Source organism: Aspergillus fumigatus, chromosome 1 (genome assembly GCF_000002655.1).
Source record: "Aspergillus fumigatus Af293 chromosome 1, whole genome shotgun sequence".
Taxonomy (NCBI): domain Eukaryota; kingdom Fungi; phylum Ascomycota; class Eurotiomycetes; order Eurotiales; family Aspergillaceae; genus Aspergillus; species Aspergillus fumigatus.
In genome coordinates this window covers 1828158-1853785 of record NC_007194.1, presented here as the reverse complement: position 1 = coordinate 1853785, position 25628 = coordinate 1828158, and the positions used below count along the sequence as shown (strand labels likewise).

The window sequence follows — 25628 nt, the reverse complement described above, 5'->3', positions numbered from 1 at the left end:
ATACTTGCATGGTCACAACTTCTTCGAAGGAACCACCAGATTTACATCCAGCCCCTCCTCAGAAACACCAACCACCCCCTTCCCACGATCCGCAGCCGCAGCAACGGTCTCCGCCCCAGCACTCCGATTCCACTCCAGCACCTGCTTGCACATCCCGTCCAGAGTCGTCATGGGCGCAACGTAGCCCAGACCCCCTTCGGCCGGGGATTTACGCGCACGCGAGTCGTCCGCAAAGGTATGCACGTCCGAGATGGCGAACAGACCGGGCTGGAGCTGTTCCAGATCACCCGTGATCCTTGGTAGGAGACGGGACAAGTAAAGATGCTGGAGGAGGGCATACCATTCTAGAAGATACGAAAGAAGCAGCATAGGGACAGGAGCGACGCGCGGGAAGCGGATGGGGGTCTTTGCGAGGGTGGTCATGAGGAGGTAGAGGTCGCTGAAGGCGATGGCGGGGTTGGGGTCCGTGACGGTGAAGGCCTGGCCGCCGATGTTGGGGAGTTTGGTCGGGGATGCGGTGTGATCGAGGAGACGCTGTTCGTAGAGGAGGTGAGCGATGGAGACGTTTTCGGCGTTGACGAAGCTTTGGATGACGGGGTAGGTCCAACTGTTTGATGGAGTTAGGCTTGTATGCAAGTCTCTTCCCTGAGGGAGGGAGGAAACGTACCTGGGAACTCCGCCCTTGATCAGATACATTCCCGTGATGGTGGTGTCGCCAACTCCGTAGATGCCATTGGCGGGTCGGATACAGCCCGTGCGGAAGTTGGATTCGAGGCTGTCGGCAGCGCGGATGATGCGCTCGGCCTCGGCTTTGGACACGGCGTAGTTGCCGAAGAATTGGTCATGCTCTTTTGGCGTCTCTGCCGCGTCACTGATGATCTGCACAACGCGTTTGGGCCAATTGGTCCAGGGCGTAATCCAGAACGATGGACGGCGGAGGAGCACGGATCCGGACGAGGTCGAGATGAAACAGCTTGCGCCATGTTTCTTTGCCGCTGCCAGGATGTTCCGGGTTCCGTCGACGTTGACCCTGGTGCAGAATTGGAGAAAGGCCTTGTGTCGCTCTCCAGGTCTAATCACGGCAGCATTGTGGAAAACGGTCAATGGAAGGCTAGTGGCCTGTTGCGGCCATGGTTGCGTGAATGCAGCCTGAACGGCCTCTGCATCAGTGATATCAACCTTGACGAACCCCACTCCCTGGTCGAGGATCTGCTGACGGGGCGACTGAAGATCCAGGACGCGAATAGCAGTCGGGTCTTCGCCGCGCGCAAGCAGATGGGTTATTATCCAATTCCCGACAAGTCCTGAGGTGATCAGCAGTTGCCTTGCATCAATTGGTAAGGTTGACATACCTGATCCGCCCACAACGATGTATCGTCTATGCTGCTTTGGAGGAAGGCTCTTGCTGACATCTACCGGGGATTCAATCGCCTTTCGATAAGCTTCCTTGATCTCCTCAGCGGTCCACCGGCGAGGAGATAACAGACGAGCTTCCTCCGGGACTTTGGTCATTGCTCGGTTGACATGGTAGAGGTAGAGGGCAACCAGGCCCGCAATAGAAGCGGCGAGAAGAATAGACGTCATTTGGCAGGTTGACAGGCTCAAAGCAAACGGATTCGCCTGGCTCGGAATAGGATGTACAGCAATACCCCTCGATCGAAGCAGTTTGTCTGACGAATGATATGAAACAAAGGCAATAGCAGCAGCTCGACTGCCAGTAGTGAGCTTGTCGCTCGTGGAAGCCTGTAGGGGAACCAGACGAGAACTGAATGAAGATCGTAGTTATCAAAATTCCATCATTCACAGGCTGAGAGCTTCAGGGCCCCAGTGAGCGAAGCACAGGTTGACAAATGTGTTGCTGGAGTTGGAATAATCTAGTTTCAAGGCCACCGAAGCGAGTTGGGTCGAGACTTTTAGTCGCTTCGGTTAGACAAGCAACAAGCATCTGGTCCACATGATCCATATACAGTACTTGCAAGGATCCTGACCTCTTCATCTTGATGACAGTAATGATAACTGTTGACAAAGACTGGTATTAATGGATTCAGAGGAGATTTGATATGCTTCAGCCCATTTGAGCAGAAGGACGTTCACAGACAATTCTCTTGTCAAATGCAACCGAGAGTGAGTGGGGACTGGACATTCTGCTCCACGTGCTTATAAGTACCTAGTGTAGTACGACAGGATGCTGCCTCTGAGCATTCTTTCGATAGAAGTGACAACAAGTAGAAGAACGTCCGAGTGTTGTAATTCTTATGATCATGAGCATGCCTTGATGGGTCCATGAGCCTCTTCATCGAGTGCAAACTAGACGGCCCCCTTAAGGTGCCTACCAGGTACCTATCAGGTACCTATCTCCGTTAAAAACAAGAAGTACATAGTCCAGGTACCTTTCAGGTACCTTACCATGGAAGAGAGGTGTTTCTAATACGGACGATGTTGATTGGCTTAACCTTGTGGGGAAACGGATCGCTTAGAGAGTTTCCGTTAGTTTCGATGTCACACTGTAACATGAAAGTGTTGATTTAGAATTAAGTATCTGCAGCCACCAAAACCATTTCAGCACCTTGTGAAGACAAGAGATAGGTCTGTAGCAGCCTTGGGCTACAAGCACCAACTATAAGTGACTGACTATTATACACATGTACTCTGTACAGATACTGTAGATATCTCACGGACCAGTCTACTCTGTAGTCGGATTTGCTCTGTAGAGCGGTGGATGACAATCTGCGATCAAGAATCATGCCCAACTGGCACATATCCTGATGCCTTATTGCCTTCTCGACGCTAAGTCATAAGGGATGTCTCGAGTAATCGGCAAACCGGCATCGCGGCAAACCGGAACCTGGCGTTTCTAAGTGGCCAGAGTGAATGGACCCCGTCCAACTCTCTTGCCAATCAACGAAGGCTTTTAGCGGAGAAAACGCCGAGCGGGAAAAGTCACATTCTCCCCAGACTCAAGTGTCCCCCAACTCAATATGGAGTACTACTACGTACGTACTGGACTGGGACTGTGGAGCGTATTCTGAATCTGCATATCTGGGGCATTGATAACCTTTTTTCGATCTCAGTCAATTGTGTAATTGAAGTATTCAGTCTAGACTCTGGAGAGCTGGTAACTGCTTATCACGGAATTTATTCCGAGCTCAGCTTTGCACCATCGCAGATCCACCACTGCCACTTGGACAATGATCAATCACCCCATCTCCTGGGTCCATACTTACAGCATGCATCTTGGCTACCAGTCTCGTGGCCGTTTCGACTCTTTTATCACTACTTGGGTTCTGACCATGCGGGGTGCAAGCTGTTCCCGACATTACCAGCCGAAACTATGCCGTCCGAGCATTTTAGGCCTCGGTCTGTGTCTGTGTCCACCTGGTAAATAGCAAGCATTAGCCTAGTATCTAGATAGACCTTGATATAGAACACTCCAGATGTAAATGTCTCTATTCTCTAGTCCCAGCTACCTACTCCGGAATAGTCATGGATCATCCAGTATATCACTAGATCTAAAACTCGCTCTAGAGCAAGCCAGCTCGGGAGTCTACCGTTCGACATATCCATCTTGTCTCGAGCCATTTCGCAGTCTAGTCCTCTTCTTATTCTAGTCTGCAGACGGTTTCTACCTGAGGCCCCACCGGCCCATTTCCCCTACCACTTATCGTTCAATCGCTGTCACCAGGGAAATTATAAGGTCCATCATTCCTGTTTATTGCTCTCGCTCAAATTCTGTCTCTCTTTGCTGTCTAGACGTATTGGAGGTCGAGTAATTGCTACATATTGCTCATTTCGCTCTACATATGACCGTCCAGCACCTTCCACTCCGCTCAAGCAAACGTTGAATCTTCGCGAATTATTCCTACGAAGGTCATACTTCGATGATATTGGCTGAAGAATGAGTGCCTGAACTATATAACAGAAAGATTCCATATAGGCAACTGTACTGCAAACCAACTCTCGCACACGTATGCTATCTTGTCACTTGGCTCGATCCAAGCGCAAGGCAGGCTCAACAAACAGAAACAGTCCATCCCATCTTACCCCAGGCAGATGAAATGTCGCAACCTAGGAAATGGCCCGAGCCCAGCCAGCAAGAAGCCTTGCCGGCAGACGTAGAGTCCATCGGCGAGTCCACCACCTCCGACGATACAATCGACCAACTGGAAGCGCTGCGGACTCTGAATACACGAGCATCACGACTGTCAGAGCCGTCTCTGGCAAGAAAAGTGACATCGATTGGCACCACTGGCACCACCGATCCCAACTTTGAGGTCGACTATGAGGGTGACGACGATCAAGCGAATCCGAAGAATTGGTCGTTTCGATACAAAGCCATGGCTATGGCGTTCCTGTCCTTCAACACATTGATTGTGTGAGTCTATTGGCTCGTCACTTGGCTGAGCAGCAAGTCACTCACCTGTTCCAGTGTTCTCTACTCGACTTCCTATACCTCTGGCATAGCAGCTATCGCGTCCGACTTCCACACGTCAGAGACAATCGTCACTCTGGGCTTGACCTTCTACCTGGTTGGCCTGGCCATCGGGTCGATGTTCATGGCTCCGATGAGCGAAATATACGGCCGCAAGCCGGTCTCCGTCGGCTGTCTGTTTGTTTTCACCGTCCTGATTATTCCCTGTGCGCTCAGCAAGTCTGTCGAGGAACTCATCATCGTCCGCTTCATTGGTGCCTTCTTCGGTAGTGTCATGATCTCTAGCGCTCCCGGTATGGTTGCCGACCTGGTGCAAGAGGACAAGCGAGCCCTGGCAATGTCCATCTGGAGTATCGGTCCTGTCAATGGCCCAGGTTCGTTGTTACCCACCTGCTGGATGACAGTACCTTAGAGCTGACTCGAACACTAGTACTGGGCCCGATCATTGGCGGTTTCGTGACGCAGTATCTGGGTTGGCGGTGGATGGACTGGATTGCCCTCATACTGTCTGGAGTTGCGCTGGCCTTCTCGTGCATCATGAGAGAGACATATAGCCCGGTCATTTTGAAGAAGAAGGCGGCCACACTCCGTAAAGAAACGGGTGAGCCACGCTGGTGGAGTCGCTACGACCAGAAGATGAGCCTCGGCGAGCTCTTGAAGCTGAACCTGAGCCGTCCGTTTGTGATGGCGGTCACCGAACCCATTTGGTGAGCTCGCCTCCTGCACACTAGGAACCAGTTCCACAGCTGACGTTGGGCAGTATCTTCTGGAACATTTACATCGCCATTGTGTACGGTATTCTTTACCTCTGTTTCACCGCTTACCCCATCGTCTTCCGTCAGATCCGCGGCTGGTCCCTGGGGCTCTCCGGACTTGCCTTTTCCGGAATTGGCATTGGCTGCCTCATCACCATCGCCTGCGAACCGCTGATCCGCCGGCTGATCAACAGCCACAAAATCGACCCGGAAACGGGCAAAGTGGCCCCCGAAGCCATGGTGTCCATCGTCTGCATCTCGGCCGTCCTCATCCCCGCCGGCGAGCTCTGGTTCGCTTGGACCTGCGCCCCAGCGTCAATCCACTGGGTCGTCCCCATCTTTGCAGGCGTCCTCTTCGGCGCCGGCAACACGGGCGTCTTCATCTATGCGTCCAACTACCTCACACAGAGTTACGGGGTGTATGCCGCGTCGGCCATGGCGGGTAACTCCGTCATTCGGAGTATCCTGGGAGGTGTGTTGCCCTTAGTGGGCTCGTATATGTACGCGGGGATCGGGCCCAACTGGTCGGGGACGCTGCTTGGATTGCTCGAAGTGGCCATCATCCCGATTCCGTTTGTTTTCTACAAATACGGGTATAAGATCCGCCGGAAGAGCGCGCTGATTATGCGCATGCAGATGGATCAGATGCGACTGGAGGGGAAGCGAAAACGGCTGGTGCAGCGCACAGAGGGCAACGCGGCAACTGAGCAGGTGAAGGTGGAGGTTTAGTCTTCTCAAAAAGTGTCTAGAAAAGTGATTCACCTATGCATGGAGGCCTCATATTTCATTCAGCATAGCAGATAGCCTAAATACGACTTATGTTTAATGACTCCAACCACAACAAATCAGGAACCAACAAGACTCACAGAGGGTTGCCTTCAATCCGGCCTCGGAATCCTCCTCACTACCTCCAACGCTTCCCTCAGAACCCTTTCATACTCGCCCAGCTCAATCACACCTGCTGAGAAAACAATCACAGCCTCCACATATACCGGACTCGACATTCTTAGCTTGCGGAGGGCATCTGCATCACCGCCGTCCGAGTCCCAGCTCCTCACATAACCCACGACATTGACCCAAGCCCCGACACGCAGTTCCTCCGCCGTCACAGATTCCAGAACCGCGTTGACATCCACGGCCACAGAGGCAGGTTCTGTGCCTGCGGTGGTGGAAAATCTACGGCGGGGATAGTCGTGTTCTAGGATTAAATGGCCTGTAGGAATATTGTAGGTTCTCACGCTAAGGCGTATCAGCTATTTTACATTTGTAGGAGACATGTTATAGGCCTAGAGGATACTAATAAAAATGAAAAGACATGTATAGTGAGACGCACCAGCCAAGAAAGCGAACTTTGGAGCCTGTCGGGAGAGAAGGGAGGTCGGAGAGAAAGGCTCGCGTAGAAGGGGGCGGGCCATTCATCCCTCGATGATCTTACAACCAAGTCATTCTCATGATGATATGAGAGGAAGAATTTGATACATGCATTAATTCCAAAAGATACGATGTTTAGTGAAGGGGGGAACTGTAAGTATACCACGTGACGACCCCCACCTACGATAGGCTTAGCGCGTATGTCATAGGATCGATCTTCCGCTGTGACGAGGGGAATCATCTCGCCCTCTGCTCTCTGCCTAGGTAGATAGCAATTACGCATTCTTGTTACCGTCTTGGTTGCAACCAGGCAACGGCCGTTTTAGTTTATTTCTTTTGCTTGATTTCCCTATAGTGGAGTCGATCTACGTCTCAGACACACCCACTCCTTCGGTCAATCCAGTAAACCCCTCCTCTATCTGGCTGTTGTCTGCCTCCACCGCCTTCGACCGTTTTCCAGGCATATCAAGGCCAACGATAAGCCTCAGCTAAGGTCTATCAGGCTCAAGCTCTACCACACGGAATCATAAAAAGAGAACAATACCTCTTACAGCAATAATGTGGTCCTGGTTCGGCGGTGCCGCCGCTCAAAAGCGCAAGGATGCGCCCAAGAACGCGATCCTCCTCCTGCGAGAGCAGCTGGATATGCTGCAGAAGAGAGAAAAGCACTTGGAGCACCTGATGGAGGAACAGGAGGCAGTCGCTCGCAAGAACGTCTCGACGAATAAAAATGGTGCGTCTTGCCTTAGTTTTGTTTTTGTCAAGGAATACAAAGATTGACTTTCTGCCACAGCTGCCAAAGCCGCCCTGCGAAGGAAGAAGGTCCACGAGAAGAATCTCGAACAGACAACTGCGCAGATCGCCCAGCTCGAACAGCAGATCTACTCGATCGAAGCGGCGAATATCAACCAGGAGACTTTGAACGCAATGAAGGCCGCCGGCGCTGCCATGACACAGATCCATGGCTCGATGACGATCGACAAGGTTGATGAGACGATGTATGTATTTATTTGCAATAGTTATCGCGAAGGCAGATACTGACAGGATAGGGACCAACTTCGGGAGCAACACCAACTCAGCGAGGAAATCGCACAGGCTATCACAAACAACCCTCTGGGCGAACAGCCCGACGAGACCGAACTGGAGGCGGAGCTCGAGGGTCTCGAACAGGAAGTCATGGACGAGCGCATGCTCAAGACCGGGTCGGTGCCCGTCGCCGACCTCAACCGGTTACCTGCCGCCGGCAACAGAGAACGTAAGCAACCAGCAGTCGGTTTTTCACAGACCACAACTAACCATGAAATGCTTTCAGTCGAAGCCAAAACAAAGCAGGCGGAAGAGGAAGACGAGGAGGCAGAACTGGAGAAGCTGCGCGCCGAGATGGCCATGGGCTGAACCTGAGCACTCCATCTGTCTTGTCTCGCCCCCATCTTTCCCTCCTTACCTCCTCTTAGCAGTCATGCATATACCCGAATGGACTGGAGTTTACCCCCGCTTCCGTTGCTTTTTCTTCCGATTTATCTAGTCGGCGTAATGCGGTTTGCTTTGAGCTACGCGACATTTCTACGTACCTGTCACATTAACGTCCCCCACCCGATGGCTGAACGAAGTCTTATGTCCTTTTGATTAGCATCTCATTTGTCTACCCGACGGGGATTGAATCTGTTCTAGTACACCGTTAGGTAATGGTCCCTATAGATACAATACACCCTGCAACTGCATTTCAAGAAAATGATCTTGATCTACGAGGCCATCATCCAATATCGGAAGGAATAGAATTTCTGTCTCGCGAGTGATGGATCACACCCAGACCCTACCGGTACTCAAGTAAAAATGATAGATTAGGCATTTAGCACATCTAAAATGGAAAATGAGGAATGAACATGACAAAAAATTAAAAGAAAAGAATAAAAAAAGAGAAAAGCACCTTTTGTTCTCCTTTCCGTTTGAAGAATACAAACCCTGCTCATGCCTGATACGATTGCGACGTGATGACATAGACAAATGAGGACCGCGATGAAAATGGGAAAGAGCCGCAGCGCAAGTACAGCAAGAATGATAACTACGGAAACCAAGCATAGCTCTTCAGCGGCGTCGTGCGTTGCCCGTCTATCGCTTCGCTGCGCCATTTCGACTTCCATTCCCACTCGCGGGCAGCGGCCTCGACGAGCGCCTCCTTGCACTCTGGTGGCAGCTCCGCGAGGATCTCTGGGCCGACGAATTCCGGGTGCAGCGAGTCGGCGGTACTGATGAGGCCGTTGCTGCCGAGATCGTGCACGTCGCCGTCCGGGCCGGGAATGCCCATGTTGGAGTACGGGGGTGTCTCGAAGACGGTGTCGTGGATTGCGAACCGGCGCGAGAGCGCAGGGGGAATCGTGGAGAAGATGGTTTGGTGCTCGGTGTCTGTCGGCTCTTCGGTCGTGTGGTCGGCGGGTGGTTCGGCCTCGCCCTCGTCCGTTCCATTTGTCAGGCTCAGCGTGGACAGCCCCTTGGCGAGTTTGGCGGTGGCCCGCGGGTCCGGGGGTGGAACACGCTCCCAGCGGGCGTGCGATGGCTGCATGATCTTGGGGTAGTGGATAGCATTGGTGTGGATGTCGTAGACACCTTCCAGATTCGCGCGGCGCGCATTCAGGATAAGCGAGTTGAAGGAACTAGTAAAAGCGTTAGTCATCCGTCTAACAGAGAGAGACGAAGAGGTGCGAGGACATACCTGGCCTCCCGGGCATGCTCAAGCATCCAGTTATCGCCCGTCACAGTCACCTTGCGCTTTTTCGAGTCTATAGCCTTGCCGGTGGGTAGCGGCAGAGACGGGGCGTTGGTGTGGTAGACGCTGCTGGCACCGTGCCACGCGACGTACTGGTTTTTGTTGTACGGCTCACCTGGGGGAGGTAGCTTGTCTTCTGGAACGGCAAGCTCGCCCTCAACATCTCCACGCTCTCTCGCCGCCTGGACGTTGTAGTCGTCGATGATCTTCCGCCCACCGACAATGATTTTGGCACCAAATTCGCGAAACACCGACCGAGCCGTCACGACACCGATGGCACGCCCTTTGTAGGAGTGGGGGATAATCTCTCGATCGATGAGATCTCGTTTGGCCTCATCGTCGATGATGATCTTGTACAGAAGCTTGTGTTTCTGGAAGAACAGATACGAATCCCTGAAGCCAATGCAGCGTGCCGGTTCCGTCGACAACATGTACAACCGATCTCCGCGGTTGAGAATGGTAAACGTGCGAACCCGGTATTCTCGACCATCCTTGAGAACCCCGTTCTTGTCGACCTTGGTCTCGCCCTCTGGGTCGGGCGGAAGCGCTACCTCGTCGTCGATGACATCCATCATGTTCCCTTCCTTGTCAATCGGCACCTGTGTAACATGCGATGGGCCCCGGTTGCGCGCCCATCTTCCACCACTCGCCGCAGGACGACCACGTCGTCGTTTCGCCGGTGTGCCCGAATGCGCTGGCGGCGGCGCACTGCCGTCTGCCAAATCCCAGTCGGGAGGACGATTCTTAGGTGGACGCCCAGGACGGCGTTTTCGGGGAATCGCGGGACGGCCGAGATTTTGCGTGGGTGTGTCTGCTTGCGACACGAGATTTGATTCCTGAGCGGTGGACTCTGGGGCGGGTGTGGCTGGTTCTGGTGCTTTCTCTTCCTCCTGGGGTTGTTCTGGTTGAGGTTCGACGTCGGACTCTTTTTCTGAGGGCTCGCCGGGGTCCTCAGCTGGCGAAGATTCGCGTGATGGGGGCGCGTCTGCCATTTCTTCGTCCGATGCGTCGGGGAGCGGCGGCGGTACATTTTCTACAAAAGGACCGGTTAGCACCTGGATTCGCGCGGTGATTGTTTTTGATCAGAAGAACAAGGGGATAAAGACAATGAAGAATAGACAAGCATACTCATTGATTTAGCAGCTGCCTGCGCAGCTGCTCTTAACTTCCTCGCCATTGTAGCTCAAGTGATGACGTCCAATACAGTGAACCTTAAGATGGCCCGATGCTGGTAACGGGATCTATCCCCAGGGACAGCCTCACTTGGATCCATTGCGACTTGTGAGCTGCACGGGGTTTCTTTTTTCCGGACAGCGCGCCACGCGTTGTATGCCTCAGGCATATATAATCATTGCCACGTGCGATCCAATAGCATGAAGCCCTAAGCCCTCAGGAATCTTGGCGTTACCCTGTTAGTTGATTAAAACTATTAATAATACCGCTGCGGACCGCCCTGCCTGATGATGTCATTCACCGAAATAACCGTTCGTCCTGTGATGCCCCAGGGCTGTACTCCGTACGCCCTGACGAATCTATGCCCGGATCTCGTCGATCACTCTGGTACCTTATGTTAACCCGCTTACCAGGCGCACCCTGAGGCATGGTACTGTATATTGATTGTCGTACTCTTGCTTGTACAGAAATGATATCCTAGGAAACATCTTTGCATTCACCATTTTCGTCACTGATATAAACTGAGAGAGCTTATCTCCTCTCCAGCATCGACTAATCAACTATCAGTGACTGGCCAATGATTCGTGGGTATTATCGGAGCTCTGCATGCCGTAGATCCCTTACACGACAGAAATGCAGCTTGCAGATGACCTGCCTCTTGACTGAGTACAAGTAGCTTGCTCCTCATGCACGGTCCTCCTTGCCGAGGAGGGAGCTTCCTTCGGCGATTCACTCAACGAGACACAAGTAACATTCGGTGAGGCGTCCGACCTAAGGGATTCTCAGGATTTCTTTTCCTGCGCGTTGTAGTAGGTGGCTGCCTCCATGCATGGACGGGAATGAGGGATATATGCCACGGTGGAGTATGGGGAGGGGAAGCAAGCTCGATCGGAAATTATCGCCATGTACCAGTACTTGGGTATCAATGTGCATACTGGCCGGCCCTATTTGAATGATACAAAAGTACTTATTAATAGCAATCTCAAATTTGAGCACGATATGGGCGGCTGATCTCTCGTCAAACTAGATATCTCAGTGACACATGAGGCCGCCAGCTGCTCCGGCATGGTGTAACATTTTGGAAGTGTAGCTTTACACCTGCTGATCGAACGGTTGCCCTGAACCAGTGATGGGCTGATGTAAGGGAACCATTAGCTTGGGTGGCCCAAAGTGAAATATCAAATTTTTTATTGTTTACCAGCCTAGTTGAATATATGTTTTCCAAGATATGTGAGGGTGCAGATACTCTGCTAGTTGCCATGACAATGATACGTCGCTGTTGAGTAACCCCCATCCGCAGGGCTTTGTCTGGTCTCAGAAGGCGGATATGCCATGCTCAGTCCTGTAGGATGTGGGAACAGGTCGGTTGTGTAACCATCAGCCTTGCTAAGCTGAGATCAGCCAAATATTACTGAGCAATCAATACCAATGCAAAAGCTCTACAATCGTTGAGGAAATAGCAGGGTTACTTGTTATCAAACCCCGCCATGATAGATCTACAGATGTCCACCGGGAATATGAACAGATGAACAGCGCGAGTCCGTCGAGTAACTAGTCTGCCCTCTGCAGGCTAGAATTGGCCTTTATCGCAGTAACATCGACCGCCACTCCTCTGATACACCCCACATTGACTGGGTAAAGGAGGGGTTCGCCAGTGCTGAATGGAGTATGTGTCGATATGCGTGATGAAGAGGGGAAAGAGGTAGGACTTGACGAATTGATAAGGCACAATAATCTCGACCTTTGAATTTGGAGATTAATTTTCTGAAGGGCAAAATTCAGCTGTCTGTACGGCTCAAAGGAAGTCTTTAAGGCACCCCTCCATCGATGCCTTGGTATTGGAAACTATGCATACAGTCAGCTCGGCGATGTCCGCGAAATTTGAATCTACTATTAATGACATGTCCCAAGCGTCAGGCTGTCACCAACATCTTTATTCATGTCATGATCGAAGGGTCAGGCTCCTGTGGCTGCTGACCCCTAGGGATGAACCATAATTGATCGTATCATAGTATGGATCAGGTTAAGCCCAAGACAATCACGACCTGTGGTTCGGTCAAATTAAAAGGCAGTCATTCGCTCATGGCATCTCCACCAGATGAGGCCTCATTTTCCAGTACCTAAGAATGATCTTCTCCTGATTGACCTAAGGCGCCAACAACTTGACGAGTGAGGATTCCAAGTATATGAATACCGACTACATACTGACCCCTGACACTGGCAGCAGAAGACCATTGTCAGATTGCCATAAATTTCCCTTTCAGATGGATGGATTATGGATGTATTACCATAAGTTTACGATGTTCTGGGTGTAATGTTACCCACTTCACCAATGGCAATACACAATGTTTTTGTAAGATATAGGTAATGCTTCTATTAACCATTCTTGCCATCTCAACGATGACTACATAGCCCGCAAGTATCTACTCGGAGTAAGTATCTATTCCCCCTTACCGGTTACCATCCAGCATCCAGGATTTCAAGTGTTTTAAATCTGCATCTGAAATCAAGATCCCTCGTGCAGGTTGTCCCCTATACGGAGTAATTCCCTTTCAGCCGCTGCAGGTGACTGATCGAAGATTACCTTGAGTCCTCCACATTGGATGGCGACTTCAGCGTTCTATGCTCCCACGCCACCCGTCAAACCATGATACTATCTATATTGAAGAACAATAATCACTCATAATCATCCTCAGCCTCCGCCATCCTTTTCTTACTTACTACTAGGCTGTTTCTTAATCTCAAACAAGTCTCAGGTCTTCGGTAGTGGTCCATCTGGTGCTCTGAGTAATAATGTTCCTCGATTTGATTCGAATACCGAGAAATAACTCAACCCACCAGGTCCCATACTTCTTGACCCCATTCCCAATCAATCAGAAGCCTTTCCGACCCTTTCCTCCTAAGAAAGAAACCTGACTCGCAAAACATGTCTCCTTTGACTTCTTAAAGAGATAATCTTTTTCTTACTTGTCTTCATCTTCGTCTTCCTCTTCCTTGATATTTTTCTTCACCAACTTTCCATGAACCCATCTCACCAAGTTCAAAGGAAAAAAAACCCAATAAACTTCATGCACCGACTGTAACCTGCTTTGGTGCTCTCCGCTACCCGATCGGATCCATCCTCCTTCCCGCAAACTTCCTTAGCTCGTCATTGCCCAGCGACGTCGTCACAGCCTTTTTTGTCGACTCCGCTACACACAACCTCCTCCATCTAACTATCTCAGCCACGAACTTCTTCGCCTCCAACCCCACCATTTCGGCTGAGTCGATTCGAGTCGCATCAATTCTTCCGTTCTTTTTTCTCCCTTTTCGCCAGATCACCTCTGGACTCGAATGGAATCTCCATAATGGCCACTGCTCAGAGCGGAACAGATTTGTCTGCAGATGTGGATTTGGTAAACCGGCCGGTATCGCAGAAGTGAGTAATATCTACTTTATTTATATTGCTGCTGTTTCGTCTCCCCGTATTTACATCCAACCTGGGGGGAAAGAATCTGCTGCTTTAAAATATGGGGTTTGAACAATCAAGAAACATCAGGGGAAAAAATAAAAAGAAAGAAAGAAATTGGCAAAAATGGCCTACAAAGTGATTTAGCACATTGTTTTGTCGCTCCCCATTCTGTTGGCCTCAGGCTTCCTTATCCTCGGGACTTGTCGCAAGACTTATGAACCGCAACAGAGCTGCCTGCCCGAATGTTGCTTGTTGCGATCGTCACATGCCCTTTTAGTCCTGAAAACTCGATGTTCTTGTTGACGGCCTCTGGTGCTCGGCTTCTAACTTTCTAAAGCAACAGTCTGCAGGACGACGATAACCAAGATACAATTGGTTCCAATCGGTCGACACCTTCTGGCATTGCAACTCCCAAGCCAGATCTCTCAGACAAACGCCAACCATCCATCATGCACAGTTATTTCCAGGTTGGTCTTTCTTCTAGTGATGACAACCGCTCTTCCAAGTCATGGCTTCCTTCTTCTGAGACTCTTCCTTCCACCAACGGTATCCAGCCGGGTGCACATGCCACAGATACACGGGATGGTCAAGGCTCTGGGCATAATTCATCTTCTGCGGGATCGTTTGTCATGATGGAGCGCGACGAGGCTTCGGACATGAATGCCTCTTTAGATTGCCCTGACAAGAAATTTGATACCCAAGAAATTTCACAGGGGTCTCTGCCTCCTACGAATCTGCCCACTCCCCCTTATTCCTCCGCCTGTTCCCTTTTGCAGAAAGAGTCGGAGGAAGCTGAGTTGGCATCTTTGACCCCCGAGAAGGGCATGGGTTCTATTTTCACTGCTTTGAAGAGCTATCTCGCTCCGTGCACCGCCACCAATCCACCTGAATCTCAAGCACGTCGTCATACCTCCCATCCAGTCTCTAGCATCTCCGACGACCCCGTCCTTGCCTCTCACTTCTCCAACCCTTCACTACCTGCTTCTGCAGATTCCTTTAGTCCGCCGGAAGCCCCCCTACTTGATCATGAGAAACCACATGTCTCCACCTCATCTGAGAACCTCGCGAAGCTAACTGGAAATTTGTCTGATCTTTCTCATCCAAAGAACACACCTCCGCTCACCCCTCGCGCCATGTCCAACGAAACTGCTAAGAACCCGCCTGTTACATCACCGTCCTCATCATCATCATCAGGGGCACACCCTTCCTCGGAGCAGCCACACCCCGATAAGATGGCCACGTCCGCCGACGAAATTGCGGGCAAACTCAACGATGCGTTTCCTTCCCCGTCAGAGACTCCGAAGGCAGAGCAACAATCTGGCCCTTCTGTCGGCTCCCTTAAGGGAAAACTCTACGTCAAGATTACTGAAGCCCGCGGTCTCAGGCCGGGCTTTGATCCGTATGTGGTATGCGTGTTCGAGTGGAACGAGGTCATCTCCAAGAGTGCCCAGGATGAGGAAGAAGCCTCCATCGAGCGCCGAGAGAAGGAAAAGGAGAAATCCGAGCGCGAGGCGGGGCGGCCAATGGCGATTCCGATGAAGAGCCGCCAGAGCAGCAACAACAGCGCAATGGAGGGTCATGATTTCAGGGGCAAGTCGCCCGTCACGGATCCGCATTGGAACCACGAGGCCACTTTGTATGTTTCCTCACCCCGTCGCTTGTATTACTGGCTAACCAGAACAGTGACGTCCTTGGAGAAGAGTCGGAGATCGATGTTTCGGTTTATGATCGCAACAATCAGGAAGCGTTCCTTGGACACGTACGGCTGTCCCTGAACCTCAAAGAAGACCACAGTCGGTTGGAGGGCTGGTTCCCATTGTCGGCGCGCGGAGCTGGCGATTCTCAGATCTCCGGCGAGATTCACCTGGAGATGCTCTTCGAGAAGACAGAGAAGAAGCAGGTGGGACCAAATGACTTTCAGATTCTGAAGCTCATCGGCAAGGGGACGTTTGGACAGGTGTATCAGGTCATGAAGAAAGATACGCACCGGATCTACGCCATGAAGGTTTTGTCGAAGAAGGTAATCATTCAGAAGAAAGAGGTCGCTCATACGTTAGGCGAACGCAATATCCTGGTTCGGACAGCCATGGCGGCTTCTCCCTTCATTGTCGGCCTCAAATTCTCTTTCCAAACACCCACCGATCTGTATCTCGTGACAGACTACATGTCGGGTGGCGAACTGTTCTGGCACCTGCAAAAGGAAGGGCGCTTTCAGGAGGCGCGGGCCAAGTTTTACATTGCCGAGTTGATTCTAGCTCTCCAACACCTGCACGACCACGATATCGTTTATCGTGACCTAAAGCCCGAAAACATCCTGCTCGACGCTAATGGACACATCGCACTGTGCGACTTTGGTCTTTCCAAGGCCAATCTGACGCAGAATGATACCACAAACACTTTCTGCGGAACCACTGAATATCTTGCTCCCGAGGTCTTGCTTGACGAGCAAGGGTACACGAAGATGGTTGACTTTTGGTCGCTTGGTGTTCTGGTCTTCGAGATGTGCTGCGGGTGGAGCCCATTCTACGCGGAGGATACCCAGCAAATGTACAAGAACATCGCGTTTGGCAAGGTCCGCTTCCCTCGGGACGCACTCAGCACAGAGGGTAGGAATTTCGTCAAGGGCTTGCTGAACCGAAACCCCAAGCACCGCCTAGGCGCCAAGGGAGACGCGAAGGAGCTGATGGCTCACCCATTCTTCCATGACATCGACTGGGAGGCGCTCGCCCGCAAGGATGTCATCCCGCCTTTCAAGCCCAAGCTCAAGTCTGACACCGACACGTCCAACTTCGATCCCGAGTTCACCAACGCTCTTGACAACAGTGCCTCGCTGAACGATCGCGCCGCTGCGTTAGCTAATGGATTCATGCCCGCCTCGACGCCACTGTCGCCAGGAATGCAGGCCAATTTTAAAGGCTTTACCTTTGTCAATGAGAACTCGATCGATCACCACATGAAGCACGACCCGAGCGACCACATGGACGAGGATCCGGAGACGTGGCAGCGGGCACACCACCGTGGCAACTCCGCCGACCAGCGCATGAGTGGTATTAACAAGAACAACGACGGCGGTGAGCCGGGCATCTTTAACGTTGATGATAATTTTGATATGTGATAACGTCCTCAAGATGCATGACACTGGAGTTTATCTTTTTTTTCTTTCCCTTTTCCCAATTTTTGCATATACTACCTTGTTTCTGTTTTGTACATGCCATCAATCCGTGTGGTGTTTCGAGACCTGGTGCTCCCTTCAGTTGATTCTATTACAAGTGATATGATGAAACTTTGGGCTCCATCTACGATGACCTTGTGGACGAGACCTTGTGGGCGAGAATATTGATCTTTCGCCGTCGACCGGCTTTCATAAGCTTGATGGCCCAAGTGGCTTTGCTTTCTCCATTTTTTTATCTATCAACTTTACAGACCATCGGGATAGATGGGTTAGATATCCATTTGAGCCAGGCTACCTTACCTACATTTTGCAAACTTTTTTTTTTCTCCCTGGAGACCGATTGGCTACTGTTTTGATCTTTTACGACAGAAACAGCGATGGAAAATTCCACACATCTGTTTGGCTCGGTTGCTTCCTTTCTCGCAGGAGCAGGTACATTCCCAACAGCGTTACTGAATGGAGTCTTCGAAGTTGATCAGGATGGATACGTTGGTAACGGGTCAAATTGCTTGTATTCTATCTCACACGAGCCGTACTAAACAATAAGTAATCATTCGATACCACATCCATCCAGCTACCTGGCTATCTGAACCGAGCAATCTCAGAGACATGACAGCAACACTTCCAGAGCGACCTAGTGTTCACTGCTGAAATCAAGGAATAAGGCCCTGCCTTCAAATAGTTCGCCGTTTGCACCGCTGCTCGAATTGTTATGCTCTCTCAGCTGTCTGGAATCTAGAGTACAGTTTCCTAATAATAAGTGACAGTCAGTGACTATGAATAACTGATACTACGGAGCAGATAGGAAATACTTAGCACCGGTCAATGGCTCTGTGGTGGCATGAGTAAAGTTTACTGGGAGTGTTGATACTGAGAATCTGCATTCAGGAAACATTTCCATGATCTGTGAACAAGTCTTAGCCCACGGAAAGCCTCGAACAACAAGTTTGGCAGTTGCGATGCTGGGCCCAAAGGTAGATAGGTTCAGTGGATCTCTTGATCATTTCGGCAGCAGTTGCACCATTCTTTAAATGAATGGCAATTAGCCAGTATCTGTGACTTGGGCTTGGTATGGTGAGCCCACAGCGAAACCGCCATTATTTCGATTGAAATCATATTCTGATCATTCGAAGCTATTCCAAGAACTAAGTATGCCTACACCTTCTAGAATCAATGACTCTCACTTCCTTAAGGCCTGTGAGGCCGCTCAGGCCTACACATAAAACTAAATATCTCCAAAGATTATGCGTGAATATGGTGTCCCTTATTCCACGATATGATCATGTTACAAATAAAGGGATACCAGGAGAAGGCTTTAATCCAGTAGATCGTCTCTATGCGTGAACAGAGCATGTCAGTAACGCCTAGAGACTACTAGAAGACTTCGCAAATCAGACATTTCAACGCGCAGGGGAATCTAGATAAGGTTAGCAAGATGTAGGTATATCACGTTGAGAAACATCTCCTAGAAACCTTAATCTAGGCCTAGTAAAGCAGAAGACAAAGGAATCAAAGCATATCAAGGCTAAAGATGCTGCTGCGCAGGAGAGACGTTTGCAAAAGCAATAGGAGAAGGTGTAGAGTAGTAGACCCACAACACTACTAAATACATAAAAGAATAAGGTATCTGCTGCACCAGCAGATGCAGTAGATAAGAATAGTTGTTTCCTTTTTTTTTTCTTTTAGATAGATACATAGCTTCTAGTGTAGCCTCAAGACGATGAACCTCTTCGAGAAATAAAGTGGATTTGGTGTGGTTGGTGGTTTCGCTGTAGCTGCGCGTTGAGGGTGAGCCTGAGTCAGTGATATAGCTTGGAATCGCTCAACCTCAGGCTTCTTGTCTCTGTCTAATATCAGGTAAGCCTTGCCATCCTGAGCCAGACCAGCCTTATGGACTGCAACAAGGACGTCATCTCAACCCTCAGATGGTATGTGTAGAATGACAATGTTGACACCTTGCAGAGATATACCAGACAGTCCAATGCGGCATGTAATGAGGGCCTGGCATCTGCCCTCATTGAATTCTTGTATTATTGCGAACCGCTCGTTCCTATCTGTCCTGTTGTGAGTCACCTGGGCGGATAGTCCAGTGCCTTGGAGCAAGCTGGCAAGTAACTCGATGGTCACGGCAGGCCAGCAGGCCGGTTGGTTAGGCCTTCTAGTAGATTGATCAATTTCTACTGTATGCAATCAAACATATCCTGGAGTTTTGTTGTCGATATGGAGAATCACGGACTCAAATGTCCTTTGATATCTCTCATGTTACCTAGAGGTTGATTGGGTGAGACCCCTTGTTTTACTGCTAAAATAGCTGCAGATCTTGTAGAGTCAGTGCGAGTATTCAACGACGCCGGCTACCAGGTCTTTTGACGTTTGGGTTAAAAGCCGCTATGGGCCACTCTTTGGAAATCCGCCGTCTTGAGATCATGTCACGTATCAACAGTGTAAATCCATATATAGCGCAGACATACTTTGATCTCCTTTGCGATCTATTTCAGGAAATTCGCATAATTATCGTAGAGCGGAAAATCGTCTGTATCGACCCTGAGCATAGAGCTGAGCTTCCTGATTTATTGCTCTGGCTGAGCTGGTAACAATCATGTGCGAGAAGTTCAGGGTTTCACAGATGAAGGACTACTGGCCTGTTAGTGGACCGTGTGCAATCTATATACTCCCAGTGATGCAAGGTGACATGACCAAGTAGACATACATTGTTATCTTCAATGTCTGTCATAGCATTGCGTGAAGCGTTCGCCGTAGTTTCTTCGGAAAGTCGTAGTTCGCTAATTGTAGATCAATTAAAGTCGACCATTTCAACTAGAGAGCAAGGATATAGAAGAGACAAGAGTTCTCTGTGCATTGGTCATTGATGGTCGAGGTAGTTACATTAACATAACTTAAAGGAGATGAACGTTGTCTTGCAGAATCTGGTGCTTGAAATGAAAGAGCCTTCCACAACAGGGAGCATTGAATGCCTTAGGATGAAGGTAATTTAAAGAGTTCCAAAGTACAAGAGGGTGACAAGGCTAGTACCTCAAAGCGACATTAGGTAGGTACTCGACAACACATGAATGTAGTTACGCTACGGATTCGAAAGATTTGTGAGACATGAAAATGAATTCACTCTAATTCCATTTTAATCGTAAAAAGGTCATTTCATGACATCTCATAGAAGATTGTTCAAGCAAAATTTTTCACTCTCCAGCCCTCTATTTCTTGGCGGCCTTCTGGGCGGCCTTGGTGACCTTACCGGCACCGCTGGCGGCCTTCTCGACGGACTTGACGACACCAACCTATAACTTGTCAGCTTCAAATCTTTGATTGAGGGTGAATTTTGTGAACGTACAGCAACAGTCTGGCGCATGTCACGGACGGCGAAACGACCCAGAGGGGGGTAGTCAGTGAAGGACTCGACACACATGGGCTTGGAAGGAACCATCTTCACGATGGCGGCATCACCGGACTTGATGAACTTGGGGTTGTTCTCAACAGACTTGCCGGTACGGCGGTCAATCTTCTCAAGCAGCTCAGAGAACTTGCAAGCAATGTGGGCAGTGTGGCAGTCGAGGACGGGGGCGTAACCAGCGCCGACCTGACCGGGGTGGTTGAGGACGATGACCTGGGCGTTGAAGGAGGCAGCACCCTGAGGGGGATCGTTCTTGGAGTCACCGCAGACGTTACCACGGCGGACTTCCTTGACGGAAACGTTCTTGACGTTGAAACCGACGTTGTCACCGGGGACACCCTCCTGGAGCTGCTGGTGGTGCATCTCGACGGACTTGACTTCAGTGGTGACGTTGGCGGGGGCGAAGGTGACGACCATGCCGGGCTTGATGATACCGGTCTCGACACGGCCGACAGGGACCGTTCCGATACCAGAGATCTTGTAGACATCCTGGAGGGGAAGACGGAGGGGCTTGTTGGAGGGACGGACAGGGGGCTCAATGGCGTCGATGGCCTCGATGAGGGTCTTACCAGTGACCTTGCCGGCCTTGGTCTCCTTCTCCCATCCCTTGTACCAGGGGCAGTTGGAGGAGGGCTCAAGCATGTTGTCACCGTTGAAGCCAGAGATGGGGACGAAGGGAACGGCCTTGGGGTTGTAGCCGACCTTCTTGATGAAGTTGGAGGTTTCCTTGACAATTTCGTTGTAACGATCCTCGGACCACTTGCAGGTGTCCATCTTGTTGAGGGCGACGATGAGCTGCTTGACACCGAGGGTGAAAGCGAGCAGAGCGTGCTCACGGGTCTGGCCATCCTTGGAGATACCAGCCTCGAACTCACCAGTACCGGAGGCAATGATGAGGATAGCGCAGTCAGCCTGGGAGGTACCAGTGATCATGTTCTTGATGAAGTCACGGTGACCGGGGGCATCTTCAGATCGTGTTAGCTACAGCACCAAAACATATCGGGGCGAGTCGAGCTTACCGATGACAGTGACCTCATACTTGGGAGTCTGGAACTTCCAGAGGGCAATGTCGATGGTGATACCACGCTCACGCTCGGACTTGAGCTTGTCAAGAACCCAGGCGTACTTGAAGGAACCCTTGCCGAGTTCGGCGGCTTCCTTCTCGAACTTCTCGATAGTACGCTGGTCGATACCACCGCACTTGTAGATCATGTGACCGGTGGTGGTCGACTTGCCGGAATCGACGTGGCCGATAACGACGATGTTGATGTGAGTCTTTTCTTCCTTACTGCAAAAGAAGATGAGAAGTTAGCCAACTCAGTCTGGTGATGGACCGGCTTTGACAAGGCCTTTCACTTACCCCATTTTGACGGTTAGGTTTGAACCTTGTAGTTCTTTGTAAGATACTAGAGAAGTTCTGTGAAAATTGCTCAGGTACTACGGCTAATATGCGTAGAGGTACTGAGCAAAGATGTTAGTCGGGGAGATGAAAGAAGGAAGAGGACGGAATAGGAAGAAGGGGAAGATATACGTACTGAAGCGGACGAGGAGGGAAGAGAAGAAAATTTCTGTGGGAGGGGAGGAGGGGAAATCCTTATATGGAGGGGTCAAGCGAGACCACGACTAAGCGGCGGGCTCAAACCCTTGGCGAGCCGCTGTTATCATTGGGCATGGAGGGGTAAATGCCCCACTCTGACGGTGCGGGACCAGCGCAAAATCTTCACAGCGCGGCGGAGTGTCAAGTCGGTTGGGCTGTTTCGTTCAGATTTTTCGCGCTGTTGTTTGGTGGGAGATCATGCATTCCCTTGGTTCATGGTCCTTTCACCGTTCCGAGTCTGGATCCACTATCTTTTTTTACAAGCAAAAAAAAAAGGAGGGAGCGAGAAAATTTTTTCCTCCCTCTACAATCGTACACATTATCTACCCTATTTTCCAATGTCTATAGTGGATTTCGGACTGCAAAACTGGGCATCAACGCAGGGGAGGGGGTCCAGTACAACTTTCTATCTACTACTACAACGTACCACACACTACGACGCAGTATATAGTCTACTATGAGCGAGGGGCTTGATTTCCATGTTTGTAACAGAACCCCGCGGCAGCTCATGGTCTCTACTTGGCTCCTAATGGGCAGCACACGGTGGCCCGGCCGAGTGGCGCCCCTCTTTGACCCACATTTAGGATTTTCACTGTAAGGTTGGCACGGCAAAAAAAAGGAAAACATTAACAGCGGAAAGAATTTTTGACCTCGCCACTATCGATCCAGTTGCTAGGGAAGGCTGGGTTGTTGCCGCCGACTCTGTCGAGTCACGACATTGCGTACATGCCCCTCATAGCGAGTTGGGTGAGCAATTAGGTTTGTCGGACTCCAGAATGGTTATCTTGAGTCACTTGAAGGTTGGTAGATCGCACGAAGCTACGGAATATAGCCAATCCAGATCTAATGATTATTACCCCTCTATACACAGTATGTGACCGCTAAGAATAAGACAGGCGGTAAGAATTACAGAGCAAGAGCAGAGAATAAAAAGGGTGCGGCTAATCCGAGTAGTCAAGAGCCTAAATAATCAACAGCTACTCAGTATAACTCCGTACATGTAGATAATCGACAATGAGGGGTATCTCTGAAGCTCCAGTATATGAACAACAAATCATCCAACTGCTGCAAGCACATTAGACAACAGGATAAAAAAAGTTTAGCGCCTTTTCCCATGCTCCATATTCGCCTCGTCATCAGTCTATGAGTCAATCGAGCAGTGCGCTCTGCACAATCATTGCCGTCGTCACCAACACTTGATGGCAATGATCAATTTTCTCTCCACCGTGCACCGCATGTAGTACACTAACATATGCGATTAGCACTGCGCACGATGCAGCTGCCAGCATGACTGTGGCGGATAAACACTCACCTTAAGAAATGTAGTCATAGGTTCATCCGCACTCCGAATCTGCAGCTGGAAGAAGTATGCACGATCACCATTGCAATCTTCGGCTGGGCACTGGGCTGTAATGCAGAACGAACACGTCCGTGTTAGCCTCTACTGCAAAGCTGGATAACTTTCATCTTGCAATCATCCAGCACTTACTGGCCATGCTGTCGGCATTCGCAAACTCTTCCTTGCCACCAAAGACGTCTTCCACCTCCTTTTGTTTCATGGTGGTCTTCTCCTGTCTACCGTGCTTCAGCAGATGCTGATAGGGACACGTCCGGCACTCGAATCGGTTGACCCCCAGGGGATACTCTCTGGTTGGCTCGCCGCGTGAGATTGTCAGAGAATTGCCGCAGTTGGGGCAAACTGGCAAGGTGAACAGATTAAGTGAGTCTCATATCTTTCTACCAAGCTGCTATCAGACTGGCTGGGTATTGAACTCACATGTCAACATCTTGGATCCTTTCGCTAGGATTCAAATGATCGTTGGATATACTAAGTGTTAGATGTGTAATGCAGACTGTCCTGCTACTGCGCGATAACACGGCAAGGGACTAAAATCTGCACGATAAACAAGCAGTTGCCTCAGGCGTAAGCCTCTACCAAGCAACCAAGCAACGACGTCGTTGGCGGAGGAATTTAATCTTTGCCGCGCGTCTGTATGCAAAATGGCAGACAGCCGCCGATTGGACGGGGCGCATGCAGCGGGACGGATGATATATAGTCCGAGCGGCTATTAGGAAACACACTTGGAGGCAGGTAGTCTCTGGATAAGGTACTCCGTACCTGGGATGATGTACCTCTCTACAGCATCACTAAACAGATAAGGAGCAAGAGAACTGGGAATCCTAGGACGCTCCAATCTTCCATGACAAGATAATTTACTTATACTAGATCCTGTTAGATCTCTAGGGATCCCGAAAACGAGCTTGTAGACCATAATACCCTATTCCCCTTTTGTCTTATTATTTGCGGTTGTTGCTCCTGATCTGCCATAACAACCTTCTGTCAGGTCTTATTTCGTACAGCTTTCTATTCTACCCCGCATAATACCACCAGACCACACCGCAACATTTTTCTGAGACGGATATCTAAATATTGAATTCGTGGTCACCGATACGAGACATTCGTTATAACCCAATTTTAATTCTGTACTCAGCAAAATGGCGGAAGAAGTGAGCGATGTTTCCAGCTATCGTGAACTAAAGGAAACTGACCAGATAGGGCGCATCACCCCGCGAACTGGTCGTCGAGGCCTGCCGACGAGACCAGCCTCACCTGATCGAGCAGGTTATGGAGACAATGAGCGATAAATCGAACGAAGAAGTTGCGGAGTTTTTCAACGGCGTGACGGATGCACTGGGGAACCATGCCCTGCACATCTGTGCGATGTACGGAAGCTGTAGGTCCACATTATCCCCTGTTAATCTGCTATCCAATATATATCAATATAATTAACAATAATCTGCCTTAATAGACGATACTATGGACTTCCTCTTTGACATCCAATACTTCGAATGCGACCCTCTCACCCGCCTGGACAAAGACACCCCCCTGCACAGCGCCGTCCGCTTCGCCAACGAAAAGGACCCCGAGCTCGGTCTCGAGATGATTAAAATGATGTGCGAAGCTGGCTGCGATCCACGCGTACGGAACAAGCACGGCCAGAAGCCCATTGAGCTGGTCTACAACAACCAAGAAATCAAATCCACCCTGCAGCAGGCTGAATATATACTGGCCGAGGGGCTTCGGGACACCGGAGATAATGGGTCGGTACACGATAGTGCCAGTGACAGCGAGTAGGGCAGATAGTTCATTGACGGGCAGATGGCTGACTCTTTCCGGGTGTACGACCTTATGACTATATCTCTCTATACATTTTGGGTCAATAGATTATTTTAACTGTATACTGTTGAGCGTTCTCGTTCATGTTGTTACTTGATGCAGCTCCTTTGATGTACGTAGATCATAGACCATAGCCCCTGAGAGTACATTCAAGGTAATATTCTCTGACCATGCACGCTGAGTATGATGAAAAACTGCGAAAGACAAGTGATAACACCAGTATTAGAAAACATGGGTTCAGGTCACTGAGCATCGATGTGGACGCGTTCAATGTGCCTTGTACCGGATATGGTCAACATGCCGAATATATATCTGTCCGTTGAAGATGCCTC

At 50.2% G+C, this 25628-nt stretch overlaps 9 protein-coding genes across 9 annotated transcripts; 4 read left to right on the top strand and 5 right to left on the bottom strand.

Annotated features, from left to right (window-relative positions):
* Nucleotides 1-12: 12 nt before the first annotated feature.
* On the bottom strand, nt 13-2379 carry AFUA_1G06450 (putative 3-beta hydroxysteroid dehydrogenase/isomerase family protein; the record flags this gene model as incomplete). Its single annotated transcript, XM_745301.2, has 3 exons — nt 1353-2379; nt 668-1304; nt 13-607 (listed from the first exon to the last, which is right to left on the bottom strand). The coding sequence occupies exons 1-3, from the start codon at nt 1582-1584 to the stop codon at nt 13-15; spliced, it is 1464 nt and encodes a 487-aa protein (XP_750394.1). The 5' UTR covers nt 1585-2379.
* Nucleotides 2380-2924: 545 nt separating this feature from the next.
* Nucleotides 2925-5913, top strand: AFUA_1G06440 (MFS transporter; the record flags this gene model as incomplete). The annotated part of the gene is made up of 4 exons (XM_745300.2): nt 2925-4372; nt 4427-4803; nt 4860-5136; nt 5190-5913. Exons 1-4 carry the CDS (start codon nt 4056-4058, stop codon nt 5911-5913), a joined length of 1695 nt encoding a protein of 564 aa, XP_750393.1. The 5' UTR covers nt 2925-4055.
* Nucleotides 5914-6062: 149 nt separating this feature from the next.
* AFUA_1G06430 (nuclear telomere cap complex subunit Ten1) lies at nt 6063-6666 on the bottom strand (the record flags this gene model as incomplete). The annotated part of the gene is made up of 2 exons (XM_077803850.1): nt 6518-6666; nt 6063-6423 (listed from the first exon to the last, which is right to left on the bottom strand). Exons 1-2 carry the CDS (start codon nt 6601-6603, stop codon nt 6063-6065), a joined length of 447 nt encoding a protein of 148 aa, XP_077660021.1. The 5' UTR covers nt 6604-6666.
* Nucleotides 6667-6790: 124 nt separating this feature from the next.
* Nucleotides 6791-8287, top strand: AFUA_1G06420 (ESCRT-III subunit protein SNF7). The gene is made up of 4 exons (XM_077803849.1): nt 6791-7288; nt 7349-7553; nt 7605-7810; nt 7868-8287. The coding sequence occupies exons 1-4, from the start codon at nt 7114-7116 to the stop codon at nt 7948-7950; spliced, it is 669 nt and encodes a 222-aa protein (XP_077660020.1). The 5' UTR covers nt 6791-7113; the 3' UTR covers nt 7951-8287.
* Nucleotides 8288-8617: 330 nt separating this feature from the next.
* On the bottom strand, nt 8618-11645 carry AFUA_1G06410 (chromatin structure-remodeling complex subunit RSC7; the record flags this gene model as incomplete). Its single annotated transcript, XM_745297.2, has 4 exons — nt 11103-11645; nt 10448-11044; nt 9266-10352; nt 8618-9206 (listed from the first exon to the last, which is right to left on the bottom strand). The coding sequence occupies exons 2-4, from the start codon at nt 10494-10496 to the stop codon at nt 8618-8620; spliced, it is 1725 nt and encodes a 574-aa protein (XP_750390.1). The 5' UTR covers nt 10497-11044; nt 11103-11645.
* A 1377-nt stretch (nt 11646-13022) lies between these two features.
* Nucleotides 13023-17058, top strand: schA (serine/threonine protein kinase SCH9; the record flags this gene model as incomplete). The annotated part of the gene is made up of 3 exons (XM_745296.2): nt 13023-13910; nt 14287-15583; nt 15622-17058. The coding sequence occupies exons 1-3, from the start codon at nt 13840-13842 to the stop codon at nt 17056-17058; spliced, it is 2805 nt and encodes a 934-aa protein (XP_750389.2). The 5' UTR covers nt 13023-13839.
* Nucleotides 17059-20324: 3266 nt separating this feature from the next.
* On the bottom strand, nt 20325-22573 carry tef1 (elongation factor 1-alpha; the record flags this gene model as incomplete). Its single annotated transcript, XM_745295.3, has 5 exons — nt 22164-22573; nt 21882-21958; nt 21541-21809; nt 20462-21486; nt 20325-20408 (listed from the first exon to the last, which is right to left on the bottom strand). The coding sequence occupies exons 1-5, from the start codon at nt 22191-22193 to the stop codon at nt 20325-20327; spliced, it is 1485 nt and encodes a 494-aa protein (XP_750388.2). The 5' UTR covers nt 22194-22573.
* Nucleotides 22574-23038: 465 nt separating this feature from the next.
* AFUA_1G06380 (DNA-directed RNA polymerase III core subunit RPC11) lies at nt 23039-23905 on the bottom strand (the record flags this gene model as incomplete). Its single annotated transcript, XM_745294.2, has 4 exons — nt 23039-23363; nt 23431-23525; nt 23608-23817; nt 23896-23905. The coding sequence occupies 4 exons, from the start codon at nt 23903-23905 to the stop codon at nt 23328-23330; spliced, it is 351 nt and encodes a 116-aa protein (XP_750387.1). The 3' UTR covers nt 23039-23327.
* A 709-nt stretch (nt 23906-24614) lies between these two features.
* Nucleotides 24615-25600, top strand: AFUA_1G06370 (ankyrin repeat-containing protein ANK1; the record flags this gene model as incomplete). Its single annotated transcript, XM_745293.2, has 3 exons — nt 24615-24626; nt 24676-24853; nt 24929-25600. The coding sequence occupies 3 exons, from the start codon at nt 24615-24617 to the stop codon at nt 25252-25254; spliced, it is 516 nt and encodes a 171-aa protein (XP_750386.1). The 3' UTR covers nt 25255-25600.
* Between the last annotated feature and the right edge of the window lie 28 nt (nt 25601-25628).

Coding starts and splice junctions, on each gene's coding strand:
- AFUA_1G06420 (XM_077803849.1), top strand. CDS start 7,114: ATGTGGTCCTGGTTCGGCGGTGCCGCCGCTCAAAAGCGCAAGGATGCG. Junction 7,289..7,348: donor CGTCTCGACGAATAAAAATG/GTGCGTCTTGCC, acceptor TTTCTGCCACAG/CTGCCAAAGCCGCCCTGCGA. Junction 7,554..7,604: donor GACAAGGTTGATGAGACGAT/GTATGTATTTAT, acceptor CTGACAGGATAG/GGACCAACTTCGGGAGCAAC.